At 46.9% G+C, this 25,863-nt stretch overlaps 1 protein-coding gene across 1 annotated transcript in view; it reads right to left on the reverse strand.

Moving 5' to 3' along the window:
* Positions 1-25,863, reverse strand: part of GALNT10 (polypeptide N-acetylgalactosaminyltransferase 10) — a 216,625-nt gene that overhangs the window by 39,247 nt on the left and 151,515 nt on the right. The window contains exons 5-6 of the mRNA XM_045999768.1: positions 4,613-4,798; positions 559-742 (exon numbers count right to left, since the gene is read on the reverse strand). Of these exons, the coding sequence (XP_045855724.1) occupies positions 559-742; positions 4,613-4,798 (370 nt within the window). The remainder of the gene's footprint in view (positions 1-558; positions 743-4,612; positions 4,799-25,863) is intronic.

Genomic DNA, 25,863 nt, shown 5'->3' on the forward strand with positions numbered 1-25,863 from the left:
CTAATCTTTCCGAGAGGGTGTAACTGAAGGATGGGACAACCGGCTCCAGAGGCAGACAGACCTGCATGTGTATCTGGCCTTGACCCACTTCCAAGCTGGGTGAGCTGGGAAAGCTGCCTCACCCCCTGGAGCCTTTGTGTCCCCGCTTGGACAAGATGGAGAATAGTTTTGACTACCTATGGTTGTGGGGGGTTAAAGAGAACCTGCACGCAATGTGCTCAGCACTCAGCTTGGCACTTAGCAAGGGTTCAGCCTGTGCTGCTGGTGCTGCTGATAGTGATTACGACTGCGCACTAGGCTTAAGAGACAGAGCCACGGGGCTCACCCTGATGGGCCGTCTGGGCAACCACAGACGTGGACAAAGAAGAGGTGGCCAGCTGGGAGATCCCTGAGCTAAGGCTCTGTGACAGGCCGGGAGGGGCTGTGCTTCCGGTTGGAGATGTCAGCCCTGGTACCCATGCTCCACACTCCTGGGGGAGGGGGTGATCCTGAGTTGGGTGTGTTGGGAAGGGGTCACCGGGTCAGACACTGGGACCAGCCTGGGTCACTTGTACTTACTCAAATGGGTCGCTGGGATCAGCTTTCTGCAGTTCTGGAGGAATTGGGATCCGCTTATAGTACATCTCCCAGTCAAAAGCGCCCCGCATGGCATCCCCTGCCTGTGTTTCATACCGGAAGTCATCGTGGTCAATCACATCAATCATCGGGCACACGATGGTCTTGCGGTTCCGAGCGATACGGTCTGAAGAAGCCAAGAGATCCCCATTAGGGAGGCGGGACGGGGGAGCAGCTAAGAGCACGACCCCGCTCTGAGGGGTCCTAATGTGCCCTGAGTGACTGTGCCCTTTAATGTGCCTGAGTGAATTCTCTGAACACTGGAATTTGGGAAGCCCAAGAAGAAGGGAGAGCGCAGGCTTTAAGAAAGATGGGCCAAGCCTCCCATCCCAGCCCTGCTGCCTGTGAGCTACATAAATAATGTCTGAGTCCCAGTATTCTTCATGAAACAGGGAGAAGAGGCTCCAAGTCCCAGGTGGCTGAGTACCAAACACCGTGACAGCTAGAGGCGCTCAGCACAGTTGCCTGTAATGGTTAGCACTATGGTGGAGAGAGGCTCATTTTCTTATGGGAGACCTCCTGTCCTGGCCTGTCAGGCTCTATCTTGCAGGTCCTAACCATGACTTGTGGCCCAACGTAGCCAGGCATCCCGGCACGTGCCCCTGACAGTTTCTCAGAACCTCCTAGCTATGGTTGGTGGCTGAGTGGCTCTCCCTGTGAGAGTTCAGCTCAATTCTTCCAATGGTGGCAACTCTTGAAGAGGGAATGGGCTATGTCATGAGTCCCTCATGACCTGACACGTGCAAGCAGGGTCTGGCAGACCTCTGCTCTGCAGGAATTCTATAGGCTAGGTGATTCAAGATGGCAGGTGGGCTCCCTAACTGGATGGCCTTTCATGGTCCCCTTTCAGTCAGGAAAAAGCTGATTCTATAAAATTCACTCTGCTCAACTTACCAACCAGAATTTTAAGCTTTGGTTGGCTTTGTTCTTCAATGTTCCTTCTGCGAAGCTGTGACTGCAGCTTGGGGGGTGCCAGTGATGGGGGAAGATGATCTGCCATAAGGGGCAAATGGGCTGTGCTTGGGGGCCTGTCTGCTTGGGCCAGCAGTCAAGTTCAAGGCTTGGAGAGTAGAGCCTGGTAGGGCCAGTGGAGGCTGGCAGCTGGCTAGGGCTCAGGCTTCATCAAACAGAGTTTTCTTCCAGGAGAAAAAGCAGCATTTTTGCCTTTTTCTAAGCTGCAAGACAGGATCCATAGGTGGGTCATGAAACTGATTGAGTGTGTGTGTAAAATGAACCAAAAAAGAATGCTGTCAGGGTGCATTCCAAGTGAAAAATACTTCTTCAGGAAAAGTGTTTCAGTCCTGCTGCATGAGTGTGTGCTTGAGTACCAGACTGAGATGTCCAGTGTATTTCTAACTGTGGCACATGATCAAAACAGATCGAGAAATGCTGCTTTCGGCAGTGTGTCCTCTGGCTGCCAGTGCCAACGCACCCACGGTGTGTTTACAAGCCCGCCAGGGCTGCCCCTGCCCCAGCTGCACTGAATCAGAATCTCTGGGGGTGGAGCCTGCATCTGCCTGGTGAATGGGCCCCTGTGGGATGCTTAGTGAAGTCGAAAAAACTTCTCCAAGGAAAGATCTAGAGAAGTTCTTCCCTTCCCAATTATTCAGGGCCACACAGGGGATTTCACTTCTACAGAGGCTCTGGGCCCAGGACGCAGGGCTCTGCTGGAGGTTGGCTGATTGTGGGAGGTGGCAGGTCAAGGGTGGCATCGGATGGACAGCATTCTGGGGTGCTGCACTCGCTGGGGGACAGAATGCCCAGGTCCAGACCCTGGTGTCATCACCTACGAGCAGCAGTATCTTGATAAAGGTTATCTGATGCCTCTGAACTTTGGTTTCCATGCTGACAAAATGGAGAAAGACAACACCAGTCTCCTGGGGTCCCTGTGAAGACCGAGGGGGACAGTGGGGCCAACATGCTCAAGTCAGCCTCTCACACATGCGCACATCCCATCAGCACGCCACAGATATGGTCTGTGACCAGGCTTGCGGAAAGAAGCTCAGAAGCTTCTTGTGATTCACTTGCCAGTGAATCCTTGTTCTCTTGGCGCTTTAGTTTTCTCATTTGTTGTATGTGGATAATAACGACTGGCCTGTCTGCTTTACCCCATACCCGTCAAATTCAAATGTGGCTGTGTCGTAAAAAGCTAAGGGACCAGCAGAGCCATGTGGATGATGATGATGATGATGACGATGATGACGACGATGACGACGACGACGACGACGATGAGAGTAGTGGTGGTAGAAATGAGGATCAACAGTGGCTTTCCTTTGGGGGAACTGAATCCTTCTCAGGCTCAGGAATGCCTCATCGCCACAGAAGGCAGAGTGAGCTATGCAAGGAGTTGTTTGTTCCCGGTTTCAAGACAAAAGCCCTGATGCGCACTGTGGGCTGCTCGTATGAACAGACTTTTACATCTATACAACCCATTCACGTTTCTATCAGAAAAATAAAAAATAAAAAGAGGGAGCATGTTTCTTCCATGTATTCTGCAGATTATGACAATTACCCTCATGTATTTCCATAGAAACAGAGTTAAGGGCTACTTAGGCTCCCAGCTCAGCTTCGGCTTCTCTTTTTAAGTCACTGGATAACCCAACAAATGGGTTGTTCTTCAGCACCGTCAATTAGGTGATTGATGGTGAGGCTTTTTTTCTTCCTCTTTCCCTTTTTCTCTTTCAGTAACGAGAGGCAGATGCAGACACCTCTTGGCTTAATTAAATAAACGGTGTACCAGAAAATTTGTGTTATATCCTTTTCCTAACCCGGTGGGATCCTGGACCCCTGGGGTCAGAAGCATGAGGTTCCACGCTGATTGGTGTCAGAAAACAGATTTGCTGGATTATCCCATTGAACTGTGTGGGTTTTGCTTCCAGTTCTCACCTCTGCTTGGTGGCCTAACCAGGGCTCCTCCAAGTGTGGTCCCTGGAGCAACAGCGTGGGCACTACCTGGAAGCTGGTTAGAAATGCAGCTTCTCAGGCCATACCCCTAGATCTCCTCAGTCAGAAACTCCGGGGTGGGTCCAGCACTCTGTTTTAATGAGTCTTTCAGGTGATTCTGATGCAGGCTCACGTTGACCCTAAACTTCAGTCCCCTTTGCTCCCCAGCTCTCTGTTGTGGAGAGCGTACCCACCCGTGTGTTAGGAGTTCAGCTTCTCTCTAGATTGACAACTCTTCTCTGATTTGCCTCTGTCCCAGTCCCTCACCTGATTCACGGTCTCAATGGGTCACTTCCTCGATGTCTCCCTGTTAGCTCCAGCTCACCGCCTTCAGTGAATCTGAGCTCTGCAGAACTCAGACCTCTTCCTCAGCCAGCTATGAGGCACCTCACTGCCCAGAATCCAATCCTCATGCCTCCCTTCTGTCTGCAAGGCTGTGGTGGATGGCTGTTGGATTGTGCTACTCTGTCCATAGCCCTTCTCTGATAGCTGTCAGAAACTCTCCAGAAAGGAAAGGAGTTTAGGGAAGGCAGTGTGGTGTTGTGAGAGTGGACAGACTCTGGGGCCTGAAAGATGGTGACTTTGACACTTACAACCCAAGGGAATAATACTGAGTCACCCAGTATCTCTGAAACTCAATTTCTTCTACAATTCTGACCTGGCATGGTTTTCTGAGGACTGGAGATAATGCTTACAAGATCCTGGCTCGGTAGCAGTGCAGTGAAGGTTAACTATTCTAAGTTGCTAGGATAATGTCCCCCACAGTTTGGCTCCTACCAGTAGACAACATTGGGTTGCTTTCCAATAAAGCTTGAAGTGATCGGGGGAAGCAATCATGTAAGTAGATGTTAGTGTGCTGTAGTCACTTCCCGTCTCAGCTTTCTTCTCTATAAAATGAAGGGACAGGGCTTGAGTGGATTTTTAAGGCTTCTTTGAGCATTCCTGCATCCTCAGGGCACCTGAGCTGGCTGGCTGCATCTCAAGCAGCCAAGGAAAGCCGTGTGGACGATCCCTGCAGAAGGCTGGGGCTACCTAGCCTTGGGAGGCCACTTACCGAGCAAGGGGGGGAGCCAGTTGACATTGGCTTCACAGTGTGAGTCTAAGAATGTGATCACATCTCCCGTTGCTGCCGAGGCCCCCAGCATTCGGGTCCTTATCAGTCCTTCCCGTTTCTTGGTTCGAAGAATCCTCACACTGGGGAAAAGGGCCATGTAGTCTTCAAGTGGCTTCTTCAGGTGCTCTGTGAGAGGGACAGAAGGGGATAGATGGGTAAGAACAGCCGCTTAGTGACCATTCTTGTCACTCCTCCCTTAAGCGTGCCCTGTACTTTATAGTATAGACGCAGCTTTCCCACAGGGTGCCTTGTTGGCCCTCACAGGCGGGATCAACACCTGCACGCCCTATGTGGGAAAACTGAAGCTCAAAGTCGTCCAGGGACAGTGCTGGGCCTGGAACACACAGAGCTCGTCTGTATGAGAGGGTGAGCAGCTGCGGTTTAGGCATGGCCGGGACCTAGTCCCTCTCTTTCTGGAAACAGTACTCCAATGTTGCTTCGTGAAACTGCCACCTCCCCTTCTTAGGAGGAGCTCACTCCAAACCCTGGAGCCGAGGAGCAGGAGCACGTGGCACGGGCCCGACCAATCAGGGCCTTTCATTTCCTTGCCTATAGTGTGATTGGTTCGGGGATAGCCATGTGACTCCAGTAGCCTCAAATAATGAACACTTGAGATTTTTTTTTTTCTTTTTTGAACTATGGAAAAATGAGGCCCTCGCGTTTTACTAGAGTTGTTAAAGTTGGTTGGCCATAAATCTGGAGGTGCTGGTGACAGCTTTGGCAAATGAGGTTATGAGAGGTGGGAAGCGGGGTTCCGGCTGGGACTGAAGTAAGTGTCAAAAGAGTAGAGATGGAAATGATCCTGATGGCGTTTTGATTCTCCAGATCCCGCTGTGCCCCGGGCAGACAGACTCCTACATGATCTTACTACATGTGAAACAAATTCCTCTTTTTGCTTATTCTAATGTGGGCTGGGTTTCTGCTTTGTGCGTGGTAAAGTTGTTCTGAATATATCTCGAAGGTAGTTTCTTTTTACTAAAAGTCCCAGACTTAACACTGGTGTCTCTTGATTTTATTTTTAATTTTTTTTTATATTTTTATTAACATATAATGTATTTTTATCCCCAGGGGTACAGGTCTGTGAATTGCCAGGTTTACATACTTCACAGCACTCACCATAGCACATACCCTCCCCAATGTCCATAACCCAACCACCCTCTCTCTACCCCCCCACCCCCGCCAGCAACCCTCAGTTTGTTTTGTGAGATCAAGAGTCTCTTATGGTTTGTCTCCCTCCTGATCCCATCTTGTTTCATTTTTTCCTTCCCTACCCCCCAAATCCCCCACGTTGCCTTTCAAATTCTTCATATGAGGGAGATCATAAGATAATTTGTCTTTCTCTGATTGACTTATTTTGCTCAGCATAATACCCCCCAGTTCCATGGACATTGTTGCAAATGGTAAGATTTCATTTCTTTTGATGGCTACATAGTATTCCATTGTGTGTGTGTCTATCCCACATCTTTTTTATCCATTCATCTGTTGATGGACTTCTAGGCTCTTTCCATAGTTTGGCAATTGTGGACATTGCTGATATAAACATTCGGGTGCACGTGTCCCTTCCGATCACTACATTTGTATCTTTAGGGTCAATACCCAGTTGTGCGATTGCTGGGTCATAGGGTAGCTCTATTTTCAACTTTTTGGGGAACCTCCATGCTGTTTTCCAGAGTGGCTGCACCAGCTTACATTCCCACCAACAGTGTAGGAGGGTTCCCCTTTCTCTGCATCCTCGCCAGCATCTGTCATTTCCTGACTTGTTAATTTTAGCCATTCTGACTGGTGTGAGATGGTACTCAACGTGGTTTTGATTTGTATTTCCCTGATGCTGAGTGACGTTGAGCACTTTTTCATGTGTCTGTTGGCCATCTGGATGTCTTCTTTGCAGAAATGTCTGTTCATGTCCTCTGCCCACTTCTTGACTGGATTCTTTGTTCTTGGGTATCACTCTTAATGATGAAATACTAAATGCTTTTTGTCCTATGGTCAGGATAAAGACTGTATACTCTCTCACCACTTCCATTCAACACTGTACTAAAATTCCTAGCCAGTGGAACTGGCAAGACAAAGAAATAAAAGGCATAAAGATTGGGAAGAAAAAGGATATAGTATCTTTATTGTAGATGACAAGAGTGTTTACACAGGAAAATTCTAGGAAATCTACAAAGAAGTTAGAACTAATAGGTTCACTTAGCAGGATATCAGGATACAGGTCAACTCTTAAAAAATTAATTGCGTTCCTACGTACTGGCAGATAAAAAAAGCAACTGGAAAATGCAATTAAAAATGAATACCATTTGCAATTTAATGAAAAGAAGTAAAAACTGTACACTTTGAAAACTGTAAAGCACTGTTGAAAGATATAAAAGACTAAAATAAATGGAAAGATAGTCCCTGCTCATGGATTGGATGACTTAATATTGTTAAGATGGCAATACCTCCCATATTGAGCTAAGGATTCAAGGAGCTAAAAAAAATCACAGATGAATGCTTTGCAAAAATTGGCAATTGATAAGCTGTATCCTAAAATTTATGGAACAGATCAAGGGACCCAGGATGGCTAAAGCAATCTTTCAATTATTTATACATGAATGTCCATAGCAACACTATTCACAATAGTCAAATGGTAGAAAGAACCCAAGCTTCCATCAACTCATGAATGGATAAACAACTATGAAATATATCCATGCAATGGAATATTACTTAACCATAAAAAAGTAATGAAGTACTGATACAGGGTACAATGCAGATGTACCTCAAAACGATACACCAAGAAACAGATGCCAGACACAAAAGGTCACATATTATATCATTCCACTTGTATGAAATTCCAAAATAGGTAAATCCATAGATACAACAAGCAGATTAGTGATTACCAGAGACGGGCAGAGAGAGAAATGGGGAGTGACTACTTGATTGCTATGGGGTTTCCTTCTGATCAAACATACTATAACTAGGTGATGGTTGCACAACACTGTGAATGTACTAAATGCCAATACACTGTATCCTTTAACATGGTTAATTTTATGTTATGTGAATTTTACCTCAATTTTTAAAAATGGGTAAAAGATCTGAATAGGCACTTCTCCAAAGATGATATACAAATGACCAATAATCACATGAAAAGAAGTTCATCAGGAAAATGAAAATCAAAACCACAATGAGATACTACTTCACATCCATTAGGATGGCTATCATGAAACAGTCAGATAATAAATGTTGACTGAGAATAAGACTCTTCATATACTGTTGGAGAGAACATAAAATGGTGCAGGCACTTTGGAAAAGAGTCTGGCAGTTCCTCAAGCAGTTAAGCAAAGTTACCATATTACCCAGCAATTCCACTCCTAGGTAAATACCCAAGAGAAATGGAAACACATGCCCACCCAACAACATGTATTCTGATGTTCACAGCAGCAATATTCAAAACAGCCCCAAAGTGGAAACCATCCAAACATCCATCAGCTGATGAATGGATAAACAAATATAGCCATACAATGGAATACTATTCAGCAATCAAAAAGGAAAGAGCTGTTGCGATAATACAGATGAATTTTAAAAACAGTGTGCTGGGTTAAAGCAGTCAGACACGTAAGTCTAGATATGATATGATTCTATTTATGTGAAATTTATAGAAAGGCAAAATTATAGGGACAGAAAGAAAGTCAGCAGTTGTCTGGGGCTGGGCGGGGAGTGGGGACTGATTGCAAACAGACACAAGGGAGCTTTCTGGAATGATGGAAACATTTAAAACTGGATTATGGTGACAGTTTCACAACTGTGTAAGTTCACCTAAGAACACACTGAACTGCAGACTTAAAATGGGTGATTTTTACATTATGTAAATTGTATCTGGTTAAGGCTGTTAAATAAAAAATTGTATTTCTATGCACTGGCAAAGAACAATTGGGAAGCACAATAAAAATACCCTTTATAAAATAGCTTCCTATAGTTAAAAACCCAAATAAATGGAGACATAAATCATATGTATAGATTGGAAGACTCCATATTGTTAATTCTCTTCCAATTTGTCTATAGATTCAATGCAATCCCAATAAAATCATAGCAGGTTTCGAAATTGACAACTTGCAAAGAAACTAGTATAGTGAAAACAATCTTGAAAAAGAACAAAGTTGAAGGACTCACACTGATTTCAAAATGTATTATAAAGTCAAAATAACCAAAACAGTATTGTACTGGCAAGGGATAAAGTATCAATAGAATAGAATAGAGAGGCCAGAAGTGTACTTACTACACATATATTGTTGACTGATTTTTGACAAGGCCACCAAAACAAATTCAATGAGAATATTAAAGAACTTTCAAAAATGTGAAACGAGGGATGCCTGGGTGGCTCAGTTGGTTACGTGGCTGCCTTCAGCTCAGGTCATGATCCCAGCGTCCTGGGATTGAGTCCCACATCAGGCTCCTTGCTCCGCAGGGAGCCTGTTCTCTCTCTGTCTCTGCCTGCCACTCTGCCTGTGCTCGCTTCTCGCTCTCTCTCTCTGACAAATAAATAAATAAAATCTTTAAAAAAAAAAAAAGTGAAATGAAACAAATGAACAAAGGAAAAAAAAAAAAAGAGAAAGACAAACCAGGAAACAGACTGAACTTCAGAGAACAAACTGCTGGTTACCTGAGGGAAGGTGGGCGGGGAGGGGGCAGGGACAGGGGAAACAGGTGATGTGGAGGAAGAGTTCACTTACGATGAGCTACGAGTCATGTACATAATTGCTCATCACTGTATCGTATACCTGGAACTAATAGAATACTGTATGCTAACTATACTGGAATGGAAATAAAAAACTTTAAAAAGTAAGACATGTGCTAGCATAACTGGATAGACACATGAAAAAAGACAAACCTCAACCCCTACCTGATATCATACACAAGAATAATTTTAGGGGCGCCTGGGTGGCTCAGCGGGTTAAAGCCTCTGCCTTCAGCTCAGGTCATGATCCCGGGGTGCTGGGATCGAGCCCCGCATCGGGCTCTTTGCTTAGCTGGGAGCCTGCTTCCTCCTCTCTCTCTGCCTGCCTCTCTGCCTACTTGTAATCTCTATCTGTCAAATAAATAAATAAATCTTTAAAAAAAAAAAAAGAATAATTTTAGATGGATTGCTGGTTTAAACATAAAGGCTAAAGCTATAAAGCTTCTTGCAGAAAAGATAGGAGAATATTGTTGTGAACTTGGGGTGGGAAAGATTTCTTAGGATATAAAAAGCACTAGCCCGTAAAAGAAAAAAAAACCTGATAAACTGGACTTGATTAAGAACTTGATCTTCAAAAGATATCAGTAACAAAATGACAAGGCAGGCAATAGTCTGCAAGAAAATATTCACAAGACACGTATCTGACAAAGGACTTGTATCCAGAATTTGTAATGAATTCTGACAAAATCAATCATAAAAAGATGACCAATGTAAAACTGGGCAAAAAACGTTGAAATATTGTCACAAAAATACATTTCACAAAAGAACTGACATACAAATGGCCTATAAGTATATGAAAAGGATGACCCAAATTAAAAGCCTGAGATGCCATTCCCTATACATTCTCCAGAATGACAAAAAGGAAAAATGGGAAAAATATCAGGTTGGGGGAAGAGGTGAGCCATTGGAACTCACTCCTTGCTGGAAGAAATATGAAGTGTGCAACCACTTTGAAGAGCTGTTTGATTCTTTCTCATAAAAGTAAATGGGCAGGTGTCCTATATCAGCCATTCTATTTACAGTTATTCACCCAAAAGAAACAAAACATACCCCCCGTCCCCGCAAATCAGAGTGTTTCATAGTAGTTTTATTCATAGTAGCATCAACTAGAAACAACCTAAATGTCACCAACAGGTGAAGGGATAAACAGGTCATGGTGGAGTCATACAATAGATTCTACACTCAGCAAAAAAGAGCAGACTTTTGATATATCCAACGCCATGGATGAATTTCAGAATTATTATGTTGAACCAAAGAAGCCAGATACAAAAAACTTCACGTATGATTCATTTGAAGTTCATCAACAGCCAAAGTAATCTTTGAGGATGGAATTAAGAGCAGTGTTTGCCTTGGGGTGTGGACTGGCTGGTAGGAGCATGGGGGAAATTTCTGGGGTGAGACAATTTCTGTACCTTGACTGGGGTGTTGGCTTCTTAGGTGTACACACCTGTTAAGCCTTATGGAATTGTGTACTTAACACAGCTGTGCATTTTTTCATTATTTGCAATTTTTACCTCAATTAAAAAAATATTGGTCTATCAAACTTAATACCCAAAAAACAAATACTCCAGTTAAGAAATGGGCTCAAGACGTGAATAGACATTTTACCAGAGAGGGCGTCGAGATGGCCAACAGACACATGAAAAAAGATACTCAACATCACTCAACATCAAGGAAGTACAAATCAAAACCATGGTGAGCTACCACCTCACATCTTCAGAATGGCTAAAATTAACAACACAAGAAATGAGAGGTGTTGGCAGTGATGAGGAGAAAGGGGAACCCTCTTGCACTGCTGGTGGGAATGCAAATTGGTATAGTCCCTCTGGAAAATAGTATGGAGGGTCCTCAAAAAGTTAAAAATAGAACTATCCTATGATCCAGCAATTGCACTACTAGGTATATTTATCCAAAGGATATAAAAATACAGATTCGAAGGGGCAAATGCACCCAGATGTTTACAGCAGCACTATCAACAACAGCCAAACTATGGAGAGAGCCCAAACCTCCAGTGACTGATGAATGGATAAAGAAGACATGGTATGTGTACACAATGGAATATTATTCAGCCATCAAAATGAATGTTGTCATTTGCAATGATGTGGATGGAACTAGGCGGTATTATGTTATGTGAAATAAGTTAGGGAAAGACAAATACCCTGTGATTTCACTCGTGTATGGAATTTAAGGAACAAAACAGATGAACATATGGGAGGGGGAAAAGAGGAGAGAGGGAAACAAACCATAAGACTTAAAGACAGACAACAAACTGAGGGTTGATGGAGGGAGGTGGCTGGGGGATAGGCTGGATGGCTGATGGGCATAAGGAGGACACTTGCTATGATGAGCACTGGGTGTTGTACGTAAGTGCTGAATCACGGAGTTCTCCTCCTGAAATCAATAATGCACTGTGTGTTGACTAATTAGAATTTAAATGAAAATCTGAAGGAAAACAAATACTGGTCAAAACACATACTCGTTCTCTCTCTGCCTCAGCTGGGAAAGTTGGGTCTTGCAGGGCCCTAGACCCAGACCTCACAGAAGCTCAGTTCGCATGTGACCAGAGCTACTGGGTGATCCCCTTCCCTAACCCAGGGCTGGAAGGGCCTTCCTTCCGTCGAATCAGCTGGTGGGCTGGCTGCAAACGCAGCTGTGCTGGGCACTATCCAAGGGCTGTGACTTGCTGAGCCTGGGGCAGCATCCAGCACCTTGTTTCACTTGACCCGTAAGTGATTCTGATGCACAGCCAGGCCTGGAAACTAATAGAGTAGTTCAGTTTCTTTATTTTTTAAAAAGATTTTATTTATTAATTTGAGAGAGAGAGAGAGCATGAGCAGGGGTGGAGGGGAGGGAGAGGGAGAAACAGACTCCATGTTGAGCAGGCAGCCCAACTAGGGCTTGATCCCAGGACCCCAAGATCACGACCTGAGCTGAAGGCAGACACTTAACCAACCGGACCACCCAGGAGCCCCTCGGTCTTTTAATTTTAGAGACAGAAAGCTGAGGTCCAGAGAAGGGAAGGAACCTTCCTCTGACATATACTTAACAACAGGCCTGGTTTCAAACCAGGATCCCCTGGCTGCCAGAACCCAATGACCCCTTCCCCCCCCCAACCCCATATAGAAATGAGTCACTTTCACTGTTATGTAAGGCAGATTATAATCTGTAAAGGAACTTCACACATTTGATCCCCCCTTGCTTCTTAAAATCATACTCTGGATCGTCAAGAAAACAGATGCTCAGAGAAGCTACTAAGAAACTTGTCTGAGGTTGTACAGCCAGTAAATCACTGGTTTTCTATAGAAACATGAAGCTTTCCCCCTTCTCATGTTTCTCCAAGCTCTCACAATCACATATTACCATTTTTGCCAGTTCCACTACCCTACTACAATTTATTTAGTTTAAAAATCAACTCACCTTTTTATTTTTTAGTTTTTTTTAAAGCTCTTATTTAGTTGAGTGAGAGCGAGCGAGTGAGCGAGACTGAGAGAACGAGTTAGGGAAGGGGCAGAGGGAGAAGTAGACTCCCCACAGAGCAGGGAGCCTGACATGGGACTTGATCCCAGGACTCTGGGCTCATGAACTGAGCTGAAGGCAGACGCTTAACCGACTGAGTCACCCAGGCGCCCTCAACTCACCTTTGTAAATTAAGCATTTTTATTGAATTGCATTTATTTTAAAGGGAAACAAACACCATAAATGGGAAATTGGTACTATTTGTGGAAAACAGCTAATAAATAAAAAGCCCAAATAAAAGCAAAACAGTGTGCCTCGATTTTAGCCAGAAGCTCCTGCTTCCCCACAACTAGGAGCTTATTTATGGTCTATCCTCTCTCTTTGTCAAGAAGGGAGATACGGGCAACCAATCGAGACTCTCCACCCGAGGTAATCAGAAGAAATGGATGCGAGCTGAAAAGAGAAAATGTTCTCACCACATGATTCAGTGTGGCCTAATGCAAAGTCTCTGAACCAATGGGGATCATCTCAGGTGCCACTTAAAACCATTTTTGCCGTGGAACACTCAGGATGCTACCCTGCTCCCTTGATGTAAGTCTCCAGAAACTTCCAAGACCTGAAGTGTGTTTTGTGTCGTTAGCGCCTGGCGCCTTGCAGGTCAGAGCAATTAAGCGATACACAGAGAAAAGATGATCTACACGTACACAAGTGTGCTGGAAGGCTGAAAAATACTCCAGGTCGCCTTCTGGCTCGCTCGCCAAGATGAATATGGCGCCTCCTGCCCTCTACCACTTTGCTTTGGAACAGCGACTCTGTAGAAAGCAGAAATCAATTTGCCCTAATTGCCCTAAATCTTTCCAAAAGAGACTATCTTGGGCAGTGAAACAAGATAGCAAGAGGCATGATCATGCTCCAGATATGCTGCTGTTCGGGCAGGAACACTAGCTTGAAAAAAAAAGGGAAAAAAAAATCCATAGTCATTGTCTGTGACCAGCGCTGCTGGTCTTGGCTGGTCATTAAAACGCGGATGAGATAATCTCCTTCACCCACACACCACTACTCCCATCAGAGGGTGAAATACTACCCCGTCCGGCTCTAATCATCGAGGGCCTGGCTCGGGCAGAGCCCCGTCGCTAAATCACCCTGAACGCAGATGGCCGCAGTCATTACAGATCGACCAATTAGGGCCTTTTGACAGCTTGTGGCGAAATTGGAGCAATTATTTAGGGGCAATTATGCTCCTCCTGTCCTTATCAGAACATACATTTACACAAAATCAGGGCTGTTGCCTTATTTTACCGTGCTGTCTTCTTGGATGAGCACATTCCCTAAAGTCACAGAATTTTAGAGCTGGAAGGGACTTTGGACGAAGATGATGATGGTTATGATGACGACAATTATAGGGAACAATTACTGAGCCCTGGCTCACAAACGGAGCTCCCTGCTTCATCTACATCATCTCTGATGCCTACAACAACACTACACACAGGGCATCACAGCCGCATTTTAGAGAAGACGCTACAAGTCTCAGAATGGGTGATGTAACCCGCTCAAGGAACACAGCCGATCAATGACCAAGCCGAGGTCTAAAACCCAGCCCCGCCTGACCATGCAAGCGCAGGTGCTTCTGACTGCACCAGTCCTCCCCTCTGCCTCACATCAGTCAGGTCCTTTATTCCACCCAGAGAGGAATGGGGAGGGCCAGAGAAGTTAAATGTCTTCCTGCCCGGAATCCTACAGCGACGCGGTGTTTTCTGCCCTGGGATTTCTCTTGGCTTCCTAAGCACTAGGACAAGGATGAGAAACAGGCTTTGCTGAAGTGCCTAAGCTAATGGTTGTAACGGATACCTCTAGGCAGACATCAGAAGAGCACTTAAGGGTGCTCCCAGGTGGATTCTGTGTGCCCCGTCTACACCTCCTCGGCATCTGTTCTCACCTGCCTCTGCCGGGCGCTCTCTGCACCCACGGGTGGACCTGAGTCAAGGGCTGCGGTGTGGGCAGATGGCCGCCCAGCTCCCTCGCTCCTGGGGTGGGATAACTGGCAACCCAGGGCTACCGTGGGAATGGCGCACAGCGGTGCCATCATGTGCCTTCCATTCCATTCCCACCTCCTCAATTCTCTTGCTGGTGTTTCTCGAAATCTCCTCCAGAGTAACTACTTGCATTCAAATCATGTGTCAGTTTGCAGGAAACCCCAACTAAGACAAAACCAGGTAGCAGGTAGGATTTCCAGCAACTGCAAGGTCGGCTGTTTGGTTCTGTGAGGCTGTCAGTGAGGACTTCCACTCGGTAGCCCCCCAACCCACCGTCCTGCGGCGCCCGGGTTCTGTCAACAGCCGTTACCGTACCAAACCCATTCGCTCATGGAAGCTTCACACACACTCCCTGTGGCAGCTTGTGATTGGTAGCCCTGTTTGACTGATGAGGAGACTGGCACCCAGAGAGGTTGAGTAACCTCCCCCAGGGCCACACAGTTAGGAAGTGGCTGGTTTTGGATTTCAATCCAGGCAGTCTGGCTCCAGGGGCTGTTGTTGTCTTTGTTACACTTTTGAAAAAAAGAATTAAGTATCATTTCACATATTAACAAAGTAGAACAGAATAAAGGCCCCTCTGCCATCAGCCCATCACTCAGCTTCAGGAATTATCAATGTCAGGATGCTCCTGTTTCCTCTCTGCCCCCACCACTGGATGGTGCTGGAGCTACCGAGTCTGCACTCAGAACCATTCATGCCGTCAGAGGAGAAAAGCCTGCGGAATTACTGTGTGAGAGGAGGACAGCTCCCACGGGAAGCACATGAGCCCTTTCTCAAGAATGCTCCCTGTGAGTTACCTCAAGGTCAGGCACATGGTATCTTTTCGGGAAATATTTGCTGATTACTTTGTTGGACTCCCCAAAAGCCGCTACGAGGACGGTGGGACAGGTATCCATTCTGGCACTCCTAGAGAGGAAGCAGGCCCAGAGAAGAGAAGTCTTGCCCAAGTCTTTCAGCCAGTGGGGTCTGAGTGAGGACCAGACCTCAGGGCCTGTGCTTCCCAGGGTCCTCCCTGTACACCTGTCGACATCATGCTGTGTGTGCATACATGCACACGCACATGTACACACACATGCACACACACAAACAGGCTTCTCTGGGGTTTGCAGCTTCTTCTTCCTATCTGGTCTGCAGGAGAGTCAGAACTGTGAGGATGGTTCTAGTTGGCAGGCTATGGCACAGGGAGGAACTGCAGTCAGGGGAACAACGCTGGGTTGACTGTGTCCCCCCCAAAGATAATTTGAAGTCCTAGCCCCTAGAATCTGTGAATATGACCTTCCTTGGAAATAGGGTCTTTGCAGATGTCATCAACTTTTTTTTTTTAAAATATTTTATTTATTTATTTGACAGAGAGAGAGGTCACAAGTAGGCAGAGAGGCAGGCAGAGAGAGAGGGAGAAACAGGCTCCCCACTGAGCAGAGAGCCTGATGCGGGGCTCGATCCCAGGACCCTGAGATCATGACCTGAGCCGAAGGCAGAGGTTTAAACCATTGAGCCACCCAGGCGCCCCTGCAGATGTCATCAACTTAAGACAAGGTCATACTGGTTTAGGGTGAGCCCAAATGCACTGACTAGTATCCTTTATAAGAGGGAAATCTGGGGGCACTTGGGTGGCTCATTGGGTTAAGCCTTTGCCTTTGGCTCGGGTCACGATCTCAGGGTCCTGGGATCGAGCCTCACATTGGGCTCCCTGCTCAGTAGGGAGTCTACTCCCCCTCCCCTTTGCCTGCCTCTCTGCCTATTTGTGATCTCCCTCTCTGTCCAATAAATAAATAAAAAATCTTAAAAAAAAAAAAAGGGAAATCTGGACACACAAGGAGAAGGACACATGACCACAGAGGCAGAAACAAGCAGAGATACACCAAGGACTGCCAGCAACACCAGAGGCCTGGAAGAGGCAAGGAAGGATCCCTTTGTAGAGCCTTCTGAGGGAATATGGCCCAGCAGACACCTTGATTTCAGACTTCCTGCCTCCAGAACTGTGAGAGAATCAAGTTCTATTGGTTTTGGTCCCTGGGTTTGTGGAATCTTGTTAAGACAGCCCTAGGACACTAAGACAGAAGGGTGAGGTTTTCACCCTGGGATCCTAACAGTCGGTGACAGAGCAAGAATACAGTCCCAGTCCAGCCACTGCTATCCCTCGTCTGGAGCACTGCGATCTCTGGGCAAGCACGGTGGCCGTGACTGCTGTCCCTGCTCCACTCTGTCCCTCTTTAGTCTGGATACAGCAGTTCACATGGTCTCTAAAAGGAAAAGTAAATCGCATCTTGTCACTCTTCCACTGCCTCGGGTAAACCCTTCAATGGCTTCCCATGGCTCTTGGAAGAAGGTCCAAAATCCTTACCAGGGCTGACAAGGCTGTGTGTGCATGGTGAGTCCCCTCCCTACCTGGCTGCCCCCACCTCCATGCCTTCTTCCTTCCGGCATCCAAAGGCTCCACAATGATCCCCTCTGCCTCCAGTGGTCTGTCCATGCCAGTCCTTCGGCCTGGGTTGCCAAGTTCGCAGTCCCCTCCTTACTCTCCCCGATGACCTGCTGCTCATCCTTCAGCTTTGACTCAAGACTTCAGCTCCTCACTAACGCCTTCCTGATGACCTCCTTGACCACAGCAGGTCTCCAGGGCAGATCATCCCAGAGCCCTGGAACAGGTCCTTCACGTCCTGAGCTCAGGCCATTATCTATCGTTCTGCATTCACGGAATTACTTACTCTGTCTCCCTCCCACTTTGAGCTCCCGGGAGGCGAGCCCTGTGAACACTCTGCTCACTGCATGCCTTACACAGAGCCAGAGGCTTCTGCCAATCCCTGCTGAACCCACACGCCTTCCTCCTCCATCCTTTCATTCGGTTTGATTTGATTTGATCTGATTTCCCTGTGAAGGAAGCAGGTCACAGTTCATCATCCTCATTTTGTGACGAGGGAAGTCAAGTTCAGGGGATGTGGTTTCTGGTCCAAGGTTACAGAGCCAGCAAGGTAAGTGGTCAAGACAGGACTCAAATCCAATTCAGTGCGTTTGGGGATCTTTACTCCAGTGCTGTGTGCAATCAAATCAATTCCCAGGTAGAATACTTGAGCGTTGATCCCTGTGCCATTGAACCTTGAACAGACACCTGCTGAGGGGCACCCGAAATTAAGGAGCTCTGTGTGTTCCACACTCTGACAGGGCCCACAGCACGTTAGGAGAGGGGCCCAGGGACGGGCAGGAGGGAAGAGGAGGAGGAGGAGGAGAAGGGAAGTAGGGATCAAGTCACAAACCAGACAGATCAGCATCATCCCTGTGTCACTTGGTTCTCCAGCCCCCGGGGTGTTGTTAATAAGGCAGAAGCTGCAGTGGGAGAGGCTGCCCTCCACACATCTGGGCTGGTTTCTGGGAGCTGTAGGTGTTCTGGGTCTTGTCACATCTCAGCTCCACTGGGCTTCCGGCTATTAAAGTGTCATAGCTCATCTGTTTCTAGGACGGACTTATTCACTTTTACGTCTTTAGTGTATTCCAAGGCACTGCCAATCCGTTTGGAGGACGGAGGGCTCACAGCAGTCAAAAGTGTCACCCTTTGTCCTGTTACGACACTTGGGTGTTTCTAGCCAAAGGAAAATTGTTAAGGTGAGGTGGACCCTCATCTTTATTATCACGGTCATTGTCATGACTTCTGTCGCATGCTCACTGTGTGCCTGGGCCTGCTGTCTCATTTCATTCCCACAACAACTCTACTAGGTGGGCACTGTTAACTATCTTAGATGGGGAAACTAAGGTTTAGAAAAGTTTTATGCTAATCTATGTCCAAACAGCGAGTAGGTAACAGCCAGAGTCACACCAGGTGTTCCTGATCCCCAAAGCTGGCATAATTAACTACAAAACTACATCACCCTGGTCTTTCCATTCTGCCTGGCGGGTATGTTTCCAATCCCACAACCTCTACCCTATCTCCCATCCCCTGGGATGCTCGGGGCTTTCACTTGCTTAGAAAACTTACAGACAGGTGACTTCGAACAGCAGGAAAATTTTAAAAAGACAGGTCGGGAAGGAAAGCTATGATGGCGCCAGGATGGGTTTTGGCAGGTGAAATGCACAGGCGTTTAAGCATCCTTTACTGTTTGGAAAAGGCAAACAGACCAGTCCTTCAGGAAAGACACACTGTTCTGACCCTGAGTTCCAGAAGAATTTCAGAGTGGCAGAGCTGAAAGGGGCCTTGGAATTCCGCTCGAAGCTTTCTCATTCTCCTTTGATGTGCCTTCTCTCCTAAGACAGTTCAAGGTGTAAGAGATATTTTTGATGGCTGGTTCTGAAAACCCAGCCATTTCTTTTCCCCCTCTCTCCTCCCTGCTCTCCCCTTCTTGAAAACAGCTTTATTGAGATATAATTCACATCCCACACAATTCACCCATTTCAAGCCTACAACTCAATGTCCACTGGCTAGTCCTGCATTGTTCAAAGTAGCAAACCAGCTGTACCTTAGTGAAGGCATTTCTGTGGAGAGAACTTGGGTCCGTTTCATCAGGAAAGCATGTACTGTACTCCTGCTGGGTGCCAGGATCTATGCTGGGCACATTCCTTTCTGCTGATCTAATACCACTGTTTTCAAAGTGCAGACCCTGGGCCAGGCGCATTAGCATCCTCTAGGAACTTACGAGAAATGCCAATTCTGAAACCTCTCCCCAAACCCCACTGAATCAGATCAGTGGGGCCCACTGACGTGGATTTTAACAAGTTCTCCAAGTGATGCTTGTGCATGTCAGCGTTTAAGAAAAACGCCGATCTGGGGCGCCTGGGTGGCTCAGTGGGTTAAAGCCTCTGCCTTCGGCTCAGGTCATGATCCCAGGGTCCTGGGATCGAGCCCCGCATCGGGCTCTCTGCTCCTCAGGGAGCCTGCTTCCTCCTCTCTCTCTGCTTGCCTCTCTGCCTACTTGTGATTTCTCTGTCAAATAAATAAAATATTAAAAAAAGAAAAAAAAAGAAAAACGCCGATCTGACTTAATGCAGAAGGTGAGACCAGAGAAATGAATCTAGGTCAACACGATCGTATCAGGATTTCTAAATGATTAGAAATGGAACCTCAGTTTCCCTGCTAGAATAACAGAAAGCTGAAGTGCTTCCAGGAGTGCAAGACTATTTGCTGGCCTCCAGCAAAACTGTGAAGGGGTTGGCTCCTGGCTTGGGTACGGTATCTCCCTCCTTGTCTTTGGACTCACCTGGGCTCTCCTTCACCTCTGCAACCCTCCTCTTGCCTTCAAGCGAGAGAAGATCTGATAAACGAATGTTTGTCCTGATAGGCTCAAAGGAAGGGTTCTCAAACCTTAGCCCTAAGAATCCCTGGGGGAACCAGTTTTCACAGACATTCTCTGTTGGGGAATAGTGACTTTCAAACGTTATGGCTGTGACCCATCAAAAATATGCTTTCCATCATGACCTGGTATACAGACACATAACTGAAATACAAGGTGCGATGCATTCGGATATGTTTTTTTCTATTCCAGCCTCTTGTATTTCATTTTTGTTAAAAAGGTGGTCACGATCCCTGAAACTGGTGTCATGACCTTCCAATGAGTCTACTCATTGGAGGGCATGATCTGGAGCCTACAGTGTTTTTTAAAAAAGATGCCTCCCTTGATCCTTAGGTCCTCGGTCATGGCCCCTGACCAGAGGCCAGTGCTCCCTGGCCAAAGCCCATTGTTGTTACTGTTGTTATTGCCACGATTCTGAGAAAGTGTACCCAAGGTCCAGTTCTATACGCACGACAGCCACTGCATGACCTCAGGAGGCTGTTACTAGAACGCCTGTATGTTGATTTGAGATCTAATTAACGCCTGTATGCTGATTTGAGATCTCTGGAGTACCACATGGGTGGAGAAACTGATTATACCCAAGTGGTCAATTTTCTTCTGCCAGAGACTCTAAATGGCATATTTCGGTGTCCTTCCTCTCATCATAAGAGCTGCCAGGAAAGTGTGTGTCTCGGGACTTTTGTATCTATGGGTCCTGCTGTCCCTGCGGCTGGAAAATATAAAGGACACAGCAGATCTGAGGGAACCAGACCTAAGCTCTTTGTCAGAAGCCAACATAGCTCCAACACCTGGCTGGCTCACCTTCTGATTCAGGGGTTTCCCACCCTGCCCTACTTAATGTCCCTTTATGTTACAGTTAGCGTGTACGGTCCCCTTTAATACTTAAAATAAAATTCATAAATAATATGACCTGCTTAATACCCAATGTGAAACAACTCTAGATCATGCGTCAGCTGTGATTTAAAGGAGACATAATAAAAGAACATGTGTTCCAATAAGCAAATACTTGGGATGACTAGGAGAAGACAGAGAAGTAGCCACTGGGTTACATTTTAGTTCAGCTACCCGATCAGTGCAGGTAAGTGGGTTGGCAACTCAAGTCGCAAAAGCAACACCCAACTTCTGTTGATGATGTCATTTCCCAAAACAGAACAACTTCTAGAACAAATACAATCTTCCCTTATACATGTATTCCCTTGATATACATGTATTCCTGGAAAACTCAGCACATGCCTGGGGCAGGGGAGAGCGCCCCTGGGGGAGAACACTGTAGGTGTCTGTAAGCTGCTCTATGTGGTAGTTGGCAATAGGAGAGGAGAGAGAGGAAGGGAAGGTTGGGTGAAATGCTCAGAGGCATGTTCCGGTAACAAAATACATTTCTGGGGGAAACTGAGGGAGGAGGATGGAGAGCCAGTAAGGTTGGGCACTGTGTGGTCCAGGGGCCTTGGGAGAACAGGAATGTCTGGTCAAAGTTGTAAATGAGTTGCTATGGAGTATATGATATGAAACGTCTCCTCTGTCTCTTCCCATCAAGTGTCCAGTGAAATTGGAAGTCGTCCCTGATACCTGTGCACACATGGATTCTTTCAGGGGACTCTCGGTCCAGGGTGGAAACCCGTTGAGTCTCCGGAGCAGAACCCGGAAGCCAAGGCCAGCTTACTCAGGTGTACACCTGCTGGGCACCAGGCACTGTCCTGGGCTCCTGGAGGGCTCTAGCCCACACACACCCTTTACCACCACCCTGGGAGGGTCACCCCTACAGTGCAGACATGGAAACAGACCCACAAACAGTCTGTCACTGCCCATGGTCACACAGCTGGTAGCGATTTCCCTGGAGCTCGAGCCCAAGTCTGTCTGTCTGCACCACCCCCTCTTAGTCCGTGGCCCGCCAGTCGGAGGGCTGAGACACACGCGTGAAGTCTACTGCTCTGGCTCGTTTCTGAGAATGAACAGAAAGTGGACCTCCAAGCTAAAGACAAATTGCACATCTTCTCCAAACATTTGCTTTGAAACCACAAGCCCCTCTGTTCGCTGGCATCACATTACAAATCACCCCGCTCCTCGGGGCCCAGGTATGTGGCTTGAACATGCCTTTGGTGATTTTAAGAATGAATTATGCTCCTTCCGCAAGCAATCACATCCACCAGCTAGCTCCCAGAAATAGAAAGCACTTCATCACACAAATTAACTCCTCTCCCCGATTTCACAGAAGATAAGTAATCTATGAAAAAAGAGATGCTATTATCTAAACAGGCAGCCTTATCTGCACTTTTAATTTCAACTAAATGCCTTGGTTCCTTTTCAGCGGGTGGGCAGGGCCATAAATCTGTTTAATAATCAGATGACGAATAAAAACACTCCAGAAAACACCACGATCAAGTTAATTACAGCCTCCCCTGTTTTCTGAAAGCGACTCCCCACCAATCAGCTACAAATGGGAAGAGAAGGTCAGGGCCCTTGGACAAGGCCCACCCCCTTTTCCACCCAGATGGAGCCCGTCCAGGGGAGTAGATTCATGGGCAGCCCGAGCCGTGGGCTCTTGGTAGCTGCTCTTAAATTATGTCAGGTTGTCAGGGGTTGGGAGAGCAACACGTGTTTCATTTAGGGCGCCGGCTTCCATGCCTATCCTTTAAGGTGTTATTAAAAAAGGGAAAAAAAAATTCCTCCACTTCAGCAACAGTGTCAACCTGTCAATTTCGTATTTGTTAAAGGGCAAAAGTATTCTCCTGGGGGAGATTTTCCTGCTCGGTACACAGGAAGAGAAAGTGGAACATATGTCAGAGTGTTTCCTTAGCACCCCTCTAACTACTGCCACCCCCTCTCCCCCCCAGTTCCTTAACCCACCCGTGGCTCTGGAAACCTCTGCTCTGCCGAGTCCTGCAGACTTCTCATCCAGCCCGGCCCCTCCGTGCTTCCTCGCTGCTCGGTGTCACAGCAGACACCGTGGGATCTTCTGCTATCTACACGAACTCCCATGCAGAAATTAATCTGGGTACACAGGTCTCTGGCCTCTCATCCTTCATCTCTTATCCCATCCACACTGTGACTACAGCACTGTCTACTGATGTTATCTGGTGACATGCCAGGCCTCTCAGCGGATGTCCAACGCCCACCTTCCCAGGCCAACCTCCCATCTCAACCCTGTACCTGAGCCTCTCCACAGACACCACTCGACCGCTTTCTTGCCTTCATTCCTTGACTCTTGCAAATCCCTAAACTCGGAGTATCCCTCCCTGCTTCTTTGTCCCGGAGGATCCTATTCTTCCCTCCAGGCTCAGCTCACAGTGCTCCTGGAGGACCAACTGTGTGAATGGTATTCTCTGATGATTCCGACTGACTGTAGCACGTGCTCTGACCACAGCTGTTTGCATTCCATGCGTGTTCTGGTTAGGACTTGTTCCACCTGCCTGGCAGCAAGCTTCTTGAGGGCAGGACCAAGGCTGATTTAATCCCTGCCCCTCACAGCACCTGTAATTCTGCAGGTGCTAACAGATAATCCGGGCAACGATCCCGACTTGGTTAGTTTTCTTGGTCATTTGCTGTTTGTATTTTTTAAAATCTGTACACACAACATGCTTCCAGATGACTCAACGTGTCACCCAGGGGAAGAGGTCAAGCATATTTGGGGGGGCCCTGTCATTCAGGTATTCACTTATGAGCTTTTATTTTTAATTATTTTTAAAATTATTATTATTTTTTAATTTACAGACAGAGATCACAAGTAGGCAGAGAGGCAGGCAGACAGAGAGGGGGAAAGCAGGATCCTACTGAGCAGAGAGCCCGATATGGGGCTCGACCCCAGGACCCTGAGATCACGACCTGAGCCGAAGGCAGAGGCTTTAACCCACTGAGCCACCCAGGCGCTCCCACTTGTGAGTTTTTAAACACAGGAGGTAGCCAAGGGAGGCAAAAGTTATCTTCATAGCAGGATGTTTATCAAAGAATTGGCCGCTCACAAAGTTTCCACTCATACATCACCCCCTGCTTACCAAAAGGGTATCTCTGCCTAATACATCCGTATCTGTTTGTGAGATGGCTGTGTTCCAGATGTGACTACCGGCAACGTAACCACAAACTGATTAAAGTTGCTGCAGAGAGAGCAGCAAATGCAAAGGCCCTGAGGCAGAGGGGGCAGGACCTAAGGCAGTCACTGACTTTCCTGGTTCATGTTTAAGGCCATTTCTCGTAGGGAGACACTTGCACTGAATCCTGTGAGGGCATGCCTCAAACATTCAGACAGCCGCAGGGAGAGAGACGCAACTGACCCGGAGGGACACCATTTTTGGGTAGGAAGCATTCTGGATATTTCATTTTTTTCTTTCAAAAACAGAAAAGTATTGACTATTTTCTGAGATTATAAATGGGATACATTTGTTGTAAAAAGAGCTTTTTTTGACCATCAGGGAGGAAAGTCACATGTGAACAAGCCAGTCTAGTCTCATCCCCCTGCGACTGCCATTCAATAGTTTGGTGTACTTCTCTGCCAGTTTCCCGATGTTTTTGAGCTTATTTATTTATGTTTCCTGAAACCTGCTCCCCCCCCCACCATTTAACAATACATCACAGTCATCCTTCTATATCAGCACATGCAGATCTAGCCTGTCCTTTTCCCCACAATCACTCTCAGTCCTCCAATGAACCCAAGTGAGGGAAGGAGCCCCATTCTGCCTGACACAGAGACGACAACGTTGGAGAGGTGGACTGTTCTGTCCCAAAGTCAACAACTGGGAGGTCAGCAGACAGGGCTCTCCGCCTCTATAGCTCACATCCTGTCTCTGATACCAGGCTGCATGCCTTCAGAAGAAAGGACCAGGACCAGGACCAGGACCAGGAGATAAAATTTGCAGAGTTGGGCACCTGGGTGGCTCAGTGGGTTAAGCCTCTGCCTTCAGCTCAGGTCATGATCTCAGGGTCCTGGGATCGAGCCCCACATCAGACTCTCTGCTCAGCGGGGAGCCTGCTTCCTCCTCTCTCTGCCTGCCTCTCTGCTTACTCGTGATCTCTGTCAAATAAATAAATAAATCTTTAAAAAAAAAAAAAAAAAAAAATTTGCAGAGTTACAGTTCAGTTCGACACAAAGAACATTCTAACAGTGAGAGCTGCCCAGTAGGGAGTATCTCATCAGTGTGTTGTCCACCATGGGAAGAACTCGAGCAGAGGCTCCGCGCATTATACACGCCACAGAAAGGACTCAAATGTGGGGGAAGGACGATGTGGCCTTGAAAGCCCCTGCAAGCCCTGGGATTGTGTGATTCTGTGGTTACAAGATGAGATGCCTGTCCGTACCATGAGCTTCAAAATGGTGAAAATCCAGCTGAGGACCTAATCCTTAAACTGGAGGACTCCTTCTGAGATGCACTTAGCAATCTGCATATAGAACACGGTTTTCCTTTCATATGGTCTGGCCTATTTTAGCTATCTCTGTAATTTTCTCCCTGCCCCAGCTGTGAGCAAATTTTACTTTCAAGGTTGTATTTGTTTTATTTGTCAAGGACCAGAAAGCACACGGATGCTGCCTCGGGCTGCACGCCATGGGGTGGGCCTGTGTCAGGCAATGTGAACACAGTTCCATGCATTCTGAACACAGAGCAGCACCGCACAGAAGACTTTTCCCGTCGTCTGGTTGTGTGTGAGTCATTCGACGTCCTGCGGTCTGGTTTGTTAACCTGTGCTCAAACTTCCACAGCCCTCTAATGCCCATTGCCAAGGTGC

The sequence above is a fragment of the Meles meles genome, chromosome 3 (genome assembly GCF_922984935.1).
Source record: "Meles meles chromosome 3, mMelMel3.1 paternal haplotype, whole genome shotgun sequence".
Taxonomy (NCBI): domain Eukaryota; kingdom Metazoa; phylum Chordata; class Mammalia; order Carnivora; family Mustelidae; genus Meles; species Meles meles.